Below are 9007 nucleotides of genomic sequence, written 5' to 3'. Positions count from 1 at the left end.
ATTTCATCATAAAGTCTGTGATTGTCTGTCTACTCTATCTCTGAATCAGGTGTTGCTGACCGTCAAGTTTCGCCATTTTCAAACTTGAGCCAACAACAACTAACATGTCGCAACACGTCGCAACAGAGTGGCCAAACGCGTGCAACATGTTGCGCTCAACAAAGTTGCGATATAAAGTCGCGTTGAAATGTTGCGATCGTTTGGCTGGGGCTCTCCATGTACCAAAGTTAAGCTTAATTCTGTGGATTTTTCAAATTTTCGGGAAGGTATTGCCCATTGGTTATTGTATTCTCGCGGTAACTGCTCATCACCTAATTTGCAATTTCAGTAATTTTTTTACCGATGGAACTTTTCGCCTACCGCCAAAATTTAAGTTAAACGGCACTTGCCAAAATCATTTTCAGAAAATGCATTATCCGAGGTTGAGAGAACATGTAGCAAAATTACCGTGATAGTTTCCTTCAATTGGCCGTTGTAGATATGATTTAATAAGAGGTATATTTGTTAGGAGTGACAAATACAGACTGGCGCACAACTGGCACAAAAAAAAGTTTAAAAAAAGTTACGCTGTGTACTAAGAAACCTTTTTGGCTTGAGCGGTCGGTTTTCCCATTACAGACCACATGATATTCTCTAGAGAATTGACTAATTATTTATTCATATACACGCGACTGTTTGAAAATTTGAAAGCAAGAATTCTCATGAGTGTCATTACATGGTCTGAAATGGGGCAAAAAACCGCCCAAGCTAAAAAGGTCTATTGGGCAGTGAGATCAGAACAAGAAGGTCAGCGAAGATCTCAGTATCTGTAAGTAACAAGGATAACTGAATCATCAACAAAATTAAATTTATTTTGATATCACCATGCTAGTATTGACTGATTTCCCCTTAATTTAATTTGATTGTAACATGATCTCACTCAAAATCTACTACATACCAAAAATCAAAACTATTATTAACATTTGGAGCTCGAACAATAAACCCTTAACTACCATGAGTGATAGACATCAACTTTCTCCTTACAAGATCAATACACTGTCAAGCAGTCACGTGGTGAGAATAGGGAAAATCATCAACTGAGGGGACGTTAATGTAATCCACCACAAATCGGTGAGAATCCACCACAAATAAAGGGGTTAATTCTGAACTTCTACCATTACAGAGGGGCCTTTCCTACTGTTTTTCACTAGGAAAATGTAATTTGGGTCACTGGGACTAGAAATCACAAGCAAACAATGGGAACGAGACTAAGGTTTGGGCAACGATTGCATGGGAATTGGCATTTTAACCCCTTCCCTTCTTGACTCTCCTAACTGGCAGAGATTATCTTAATGTTCTAAGAAATTCTCAGAAGTAACATTGAATAAAGTGTATTGCACTCAGTAAGGAGAATTGATGTTTTGAGAACCGACACAAAAAGCAGTGATATTCTTGTAAGAAAAAAATTGGTGTTGGCTTTTCTAGCCACTACTTTCGGTCTGTTTCAACTAGCATTAACTGGCTTACGTTTAAATGGTTCTGTTACGTATGAATAAATGTAACTGAGTCTCCAATGTTTTAAATGGTGTAAACGTAATCAGTGTCTATCAGTAAACGAAAACTTCCATTTAATTTAATCATGAAGCCAAGAGCTCACACTTCAAAAGGTAGAAAAAATCACTTAAGACAGCATGTCATGGTGTCTTAAGTGTCTAAATCGAAAACAAGAACTTTGAGACATTTTTAAAATGATATAACTCGTGAACAAAGTCTACCGTTTTTTTTCGCCCAAGGGACTTTTTCTTTATCCGGGTGGGCGCTGGCCACGTGATTCATGAATTCTGATTGGTTGTCTTTGAACGTGGCGCCACAATCTTCGCACACGAACATCTTGGCACGCCTCTCACGGAAGCCAAACTTATGGACCACGCCGTGAACACGTGTCTGGTGTGCCTCCAATGAACAGCGCTGAGTGAACGACTTGTCACACTGTTCGCACTTGAATGGCTTGATGCCAGTGTGAGTTCTTACATGACGCTTCAAGTCAAATGTATCGTTGAAGCCCTTGTCACAGAACGAGCACGTGTAACGCTTGTAGAACGAATGAGTTTTAAGATGCCGGTTGAGCAGCCGTCGAAGTGGGAATGTACTATTGCAGATTTCACATCTGTGGTTGTGGGTGGTGTTTGAAGATATTTTGCTTGCTTCGTCGCGACACTTGTTCGCCAGCATGCTAATCTGAGGTCGAACACCGAAACCCCCATTGGCCGTCACCCAAAAAGGCGGGCTTGAGGCTGTTCCGGTCAGTTCAGGGCGAACGTTAACTTGCGGTGTTTTAGTTTCTTTACTTAGCAGCCAAAGGGTTGAATGGTCTGAAAACACCTTTCCGTTTGGCTTTTCAACAGCGCGCCGCTTTGCATCTTTAGGCAGCAGTAAAGTTTCAAGATCATCTTTTTTCACATCCGTCACCACTATGCTCGTGCTTACACTGTCTGGAGATGCAGGCGAAACAGGGGAGTTGTCACATTCTCTTTTATCCACAGGGCTAAAAGGTTCAGAAATGCGACCATTCTGATAACCATTCGAGTTTCTTATGTTCTTGATAATACTGTGATCTGGAGAATTACTTCTTGATTTCTCGTCACTACGCAGTTCCTGTTCTACTGATTTCCTTTGATGGCCTCGCTTAGGATCTTTTCCATCAATGATTGATTTTCCATCAGTGATCAGTGTATTTACAGCACTGTAGTCCTCTCTGATGGGTTTCGGACTGACTAGGCCATCTTGTAACCAAGCCTTGTGCCTTTCAGAGGAGAATTTGGACTCTATCGGTTTCTTGTCTACCTCATTCGGGCTTAACATCACTGTCTTTTCTCTAGTGTCATGCAAGAGACCGTTCCGTTCCCCCTCCACCTGGGAATTCCAGGCGTCTTTTTCAAGGGAGCCATTCAAAACTCTGGCCGCTTCTTCGTTTGCCGGTGTCCTCAAGTCAGCAGGAAACCACACCGTGCTTGGTGCACTTCTCCTTCGCTCTCTCGCTGGGTACGCACTATGATAATTAAATATGTTCATATAAGGCACAGACATGCGCCTGTCATAATGACAGCGTTGGCTGGTAGCGTTGAGGTCCAGCTCAGATTCCATTCGATCAATGATCTGTTCACTCTGTACTGTGCTCGATTCGTCTTGTTTCAAACTTTTCTTAATAATCCCTGAGTCTTTTTCTAGACCCTTGTTTTCTTCCAGTGATCTCTGGGGCTTCACCTCTCGGTGACTGAAACATGGTTCGATCGAATTGCTGACACTTTCTGGACTTACACTGCGGGCTCTTTGATGACCTTTACCGGTCAATATTTCCCTTTCTTCGTCCATCCGTTTTCTTTTCAGTGAGTCAAAAACGTCTCCAAAGGGTCGGTGATCAAACGAACAAATCTCACTGCGCTCTCCGTTTATCTTTCTATCAGGAAATGGAAATTTTGGCGGAGTATGGAACCCAGTTGATGATGGTAACCATATTGACGAAGTTGTGTCTAGATAATGGTACGGCGGCGGTACACTCTTATCATTGCTGACTGTTCCTCGAGTTTCTACATCATCTGGTGTCTTCCGACCAGGATTTACCTTTAACACACTCTCTCTTCTTGGTAACGATCGACCATCCTCTAAGGTCTGAGAGGATTGCAACTTTGAAATGGGCACAGCATGTTCGGCGAAATAATTACCTTGTGTTAATAACGGTGGAAAGAAGAACATCCGATGGGGCATGAATGGCCAATTTTCCATTAGTCTTTCTCCTGTAACACTGTTTCGCGAGAATGAATCGAAGATTTGTTCCCTTGGAATGCCTCCTCCATGTGAAATACGCGTGCTTTCAACACGATGGTTGTATAAACGTCGCAATGTGTCCTCGTAGTGTTTGACGTTCAACATATCGTCTCTTGACGTTGAAGAGCAACGTTGAGAGAAGTCACCGATATCTGAAGACAAAAGGCAAAAATAATAGTATTAATCAGTGTTAAAAATGGACGCAGAAGGGTAAATTGTTGAAAAGAGAGACGAAAACGTGAAATCATGATAGCTCTTAAAAGAATGTATGCATGTGGATCACACAGGCTTAAACAATTTGTAAAGGGCTTTAACATACATTTGTTGTTAAGTTTGACTACCAAATTTCGCAGTTCCACATGTAGGAATGACACATGCTCCAAGAAACAAACCAAAACGAACGAGATTTGAGAAGGAAAGTCCCATGCGTCTTGACAGAATCGTTTGCAAGATTAATTTAACTGGTATTTGAACTTACTCTTGTTTTTGATACTATTGGTTTGCACTTGTAATAACTTGTTATTAGGAAATGAGAGCGACGCGGCGCTTCTTAAAGTAACGGAATAGATAAGTAACAAAAACAACACACTGCCGAACCACAAATAGAAAAATTCTTTCACGAGAAAATCCCAGTCAACTTTTCGTTTGCTTCCAGAATGAATTATGAATGAAACTGTCGTAAAAACCCGTTATGCTATTGGTAAAAGCAGACGTGCTATTAGAAGAGAAATTCAATGCTGTCAAATTGAGGGCAAAATGTAAATTTTGCTCCATTTGTTGTCTTCGAATGGTGTCCAAAACGCTGACAAAACAGCTTCAATACTTAAGCGGATTATGCCGTGAAAAAATGCAGTGTTTTGACCACGTTCAATAGGCCAGTGCAACACACACTAAGGTCTAAACCCTCTTTAGACGTTGCACTTTCGAAAACGTTCAACTTGAAACGAAACGGTCTGTGATATGGATATGCATAAGAATCGGAAATTAGCAAACACTGTTTAGTTTAACGAGAGTGCTGTGTGCTTTTGCTAACCAAACAAAATCATGTCGTCGCTGGAACCAGCTGTAGTTATCTGGCAAGCTTTTCGTGTCCATGTAACACATTCGTGACATCTTGAGTAATATTCAGCAGAAGTTTTCCTGTAGACTTGCCCCTCTGACCCCAAACTAACTAAATCTTGTATGTCAGAGATAACCCCTCAGAAAACAAGGCTTTACCCAGAGGATTATATCTCCCGCCCGCCGTCTTTGTTTCAGAAAACACGCGAATGTTTCGCGGTTGGCTAATTACGCTCAAAATTCAACCGCGCGAGAACTTGTAGCGCCTCAAAATATACCAACAAAAAAAGGATCACACTCAGATTTGCGCGAAGTTTATTGATTTGAAATTGCCGATAGATTTAAACACTTTAGGCAATTGTTTTTAATTGCAGTTCAAAATTTCATCGTCTTTGAAATGATAATTTCACTTGCAAGGGCAAGTTTCCGGTTCGCGTCTTAACAGAGAAAACGAAATTGCACAATTTAGTGTAAATTACAGTTTTCGAGCGAAACAAAAAAGGGACAGCCTATCGTTTGGTTTTTTACGGTTTGAAGTCTTCGGTGGACGCGTGCTACATCCGTGAACAAACAAAGCGACCTTTCAGATGTCAATAGCAATTTCCATTAGCTTCTTTATGTAACCATCTTTATTTCGCATTTGAATATGAAAGCCCATTGAAAAGAACTATTAAGTTTCGTTTGTCAATTAACTCGAAGAAAAGATTTCCAATTTTCACTTTTGTCTCGATCATTTACAAAGCTTTGCAAGCCGTCGAGCCGATCGAGTCAAAACTACAGTTGATCGCACTAGCTTTAAAATTTCCTTTGTACGAATTTGCGTGTATCTTAAAATGCATCCAAATGAAAAAATTCCGTGACGATCAGTTGTTATTGCGACCACCATAAAATGAATTATAAGCCCCTGCGGCGGCTGTTCAGTTGTGTTCTTTGGCAAGCGTTCGTCTTTTGTTTTATTCACAGAACACAAAAAGAGACCGTGTTAGCATAACCTGTTAAACGCTTGTACCGCTTCAATGGTGATTGGATTCCACGCTACACTTGAAATAACTGTGATCAGCGCAAGATTTTCGTGACTCTGGAGTGGCTTGAGCGATTTAAATCGATCGAAAGAGGCTTGAATATTCGTAGAGTAAAATCGCTTGGTATTGATTAATACTAGACAAAGGGGAAGAAAACATGTCGCTATCATCCAAGATGAATTCTACGTGACCTCAATGCCCTCGAGGAAAATAAGGCCTCAGCATGAATATTTTCTCAAAACATCTCGTTGAGTAAAAAGATCGCGAAATAAAATGTTTTGACGATTAAATAATCGTTCAGCAAATACTCCCCGCATTGAGGACAAGAAATAGGTCACACTAAACGTATTTATAACGGTGGAGGAAAAATTTGCAAGGAAGGAACAATCGATTTCCCAAGACATAGTACGAAATTCTCATCTCTCAACATCAAACCTTACACAACGCAAAAATTATAATTTACTCACCAGTAGCACCGGTCCTGCTTTCTCCTTCGCCAAGATCGAGACGACGCTTCGCCTTTTTCACTAGGAAGGCTTTTGGCATGGTGGTTTCGGCAAAAATCAGCTCAAAATCGAGAAGATGAAAGAAGGAACGGTTCGAACCTTGAGAAGTTTACCCACACCAAATTTGGACCGACTGATGAAATTTCAGCTCGTAACAGCCGTGCAGTTTGTACGACACGTGCTGATGTGATCGGTGCTGCGAACCATGAGAGACCGTTAGAGGTGCGAAGTAAATTTATAGCTCATTCGCTTATAGCGTTCACTCGGTCATGTGATACCGGATTACAGCCAATTACCCCGATATCATGGTATCCGATGATTACGTCTTTGTCCGCTCTCGACGCGAACAATAGCACAAGAAGTCAACAAACACAATACACAATACAAGTCTCTTTGAGGGTCTTTTATATTGGTGTTGTCATTTAATTTGGCAGTTCAATTGAGCACTTGTTACGCGCCGTAAATAGCAGTTTTATTTTGGGCCAAGTGGTTTTGGGCAGCGAAGCGCAAAAAAGATTCGCACCATCGTGAATTTACCGAGTTTCAATCGAAAAGCACTAAATAAATTAACTTCAACAGTCCTATAACGTGTTTTGTCCGAAAAGAGAGTTAATACCACTTCAAAGTTAACCGGACATTGACTTTATTTCGCTCGCCATGGCATTAAGTAAAGAAGGAAAAATGTCTTTTCTTCCCCATGCAGAACATATTTTGTTATACTATGTGTCCATAAAGTGACGACTTTCCGCAATGTGAATTGCGTCAATTCGCCCACTCATTCTGCCAAGTGAAACTACCTACCACTAAAAATAGTACCCGCGTGTATATTTAGTCAACTCATGAATAAAACACAATTCAAGCTGAGGTGAATCGCGTCAAAGACGGCAGCATTCCACATAGACGTCATATTCAAGCGAGCGGTTCGTTTGCAAAGTCGCAATGATCTGTTTTCGAAACAGACCAAAAATAATTCTGGTATATACTTTCTGCTAAGACAGAAAGTTTGTATCGAGTTTTTAATATTGATTACGAACGAGGCAAAGTTCATTAGTCAAAGCGGAATTTTATAGCAACTGTCACAGCTACAGTGAACCGCAAAATTGGAGACCAGCAGCGGACGTGAACTAAAACCACCAAAAAGACAACAGTACAGCTAAAATGAACTTGAGAAATATAAATTTCAAACGCATCCATTGAAATTTTGATAAATAAACATTGAAAACGATTTTTTAATAAAAAGTCCTCCATTTTCAATTAAACCTAGGATCTGGCGTTTGTTTTTTCTTTCGCGGTAAAAATTTATTGTCTTGTTATGATCACAAATCAATTAAATTTATTTCACAGTTATGATCGCAAGCAAGTTTAACAAGCCAAAGTGATAATGCAATTAAGTAACGTGTGAGAAAGCGTTTCAGACCGTTTCAGATCAACAGTAAACCATCGTCACTGTGAACGGTAGCCACTAATTTACACATTGGCACAAACCTAAGAATACTTTACTAGAACATGTAAATTAGGCAGACGTTTTCAAGGTATTAGGAACTGCAAAGGAAAACCAGACAGCACAAGGAATATTTAATAATGAAGTAATTCAAATCGTCTAGTAAAGACACCGTGACTGTCATGTAGTTTAGTAGTTTACTGCTAAAAAAAGGCGAGTTCGAATGACCCAGGGCAACAGTTATCGGAAGCAATGCCGACTGTCGGAAGCGGAATTTTTCATTAATATCCTTTTCTTTTATTGTGTTATATGATTCTATGCGTTCTCTGTCGGAAAGCAAGACCATGACAGTTTATAACCCAATTTCAATATTTTCAAGTCATGCAAGGTTTTTTAGAAAAAAAAAAAACGTTCGACTGAAGCATTTACTGAACAAAAACCCCATCAATTTGTACGTTATAGATTCTTGGTCAAAGATACAGGTTCGACTGATCCTGTGGGTCTAAGACTTTTCTAGAAAACAGCGAAAAAGTTCTACCTCTTCACGAGGTGGAAAATATCTGCCAGGAGATAAATTAGACTGACAACTTCACTGAAAAAAAAATGAATGTTGAAAGTACAGCTTATAGTTTTAATCCGGCTTTCATTGTATTGTGTTCTTGGGCTGGCAAGACACTTTATTCTCACAGTGCCATTCTCCACCCAGGTGTACAAATGGGTGCCGGCTGGAAGTAACCCTGTGATGGGCCAGCATCTCATCCAGGGGGAAGTAGAAATACTCCTAGTCGCTTCATGTTACGGAAACCGGGATAAGCTCCGGCCTGACGTACCAGTGACTTGGCTCGTATGCAGACTTTACCTATACCAGGTGTTTAAAGCCGCTATGTATGATTTTTACTGTTTATGAACGAGTGAACCTTTCCATGGTCATCGGAAAGTCCTGTTTGTGATTACAAAAATTTTAAGATTTTACAGTCAAAAATGACTACCATTAAACAAAAAAGAAATTTAAAAAGGGAAATTAACTGCCATAGCGAGCGCGGTGCATGCAGTGGACGTTTGGAGTGTTAGCCTTAAGTACAACTACACAGTGCAAAGTGCAAAGTATAAAACACTCTGCTCTGACAAAGGGCTATAAACACTCAAAACGTCAGCTTCACTAAATCGCAACGGTG

At 40.3% G+C, this 9007-nt stretch overlaps 1 protein-coding gene across 1 annotated transcript; it reads right to left on the bottom strand.

The window, feature by feature from the left end:
- Positions 1-830: 830 nt before the first annotated feature.
- On the bottom strand, positions 831-7571 carry LOC110067752 (uncharacterized). Its single transcript, XM_020775078.2, has 2 exons — positions 6353-7571; positions 831-3956 (listed from the first exon to the last, which is right to left on the bottom strand). Exons 1-2 carry the CDS (start codon positions 6429-6431, stop codon positions 1723-1725), a joined length of 2313 nt encoding a protein of 770 aa, XP_020630737.2. The 5' UTR covers positions 6432-7571; the 3' UTR covers positions 831-1722.
- Positions 7572-9007: the final 1436 nt, after the last annotated feature.

Source organism: Orbicella faveolata, unplaced genomic scaffold (genome assembly GCF_042242905.1).
Source record: "Orbicella faveolata isolate gen_17 unplaced genomic scaffold, um_ofav_v1 contig_25, whole genome shotgun sequence".
Lineage (NCBI taxonomy): Eukaryota > Metazoa > Cnidaria > Anthozoa > Scleractinia > Merulinidae > Orbicella > Orbicella faveolata.
Note: the sequence above shows the minus strand (reverse complement) of the source record. Positions and strands in the feature narration are given on the sequence as shown.

Bases quoted from the DNA above. Each gene is read 5' to 3' on its own strand.
- LOC110067752 (XM_020775078.2), bottom strand. From the start codon at position 6,431: ATGCCAAAAGCCTTCCTAGTGAAAAAGGCGAAGCGTCGTCTCGATCTT. The intron at 3,957-6,352 runs GTGAGTAAATTA...TTTTGTCTTCAG, and splicing joins AAGCAGGACCGGTGCTACTG to ATATCGGTGACTTCTCTCAA.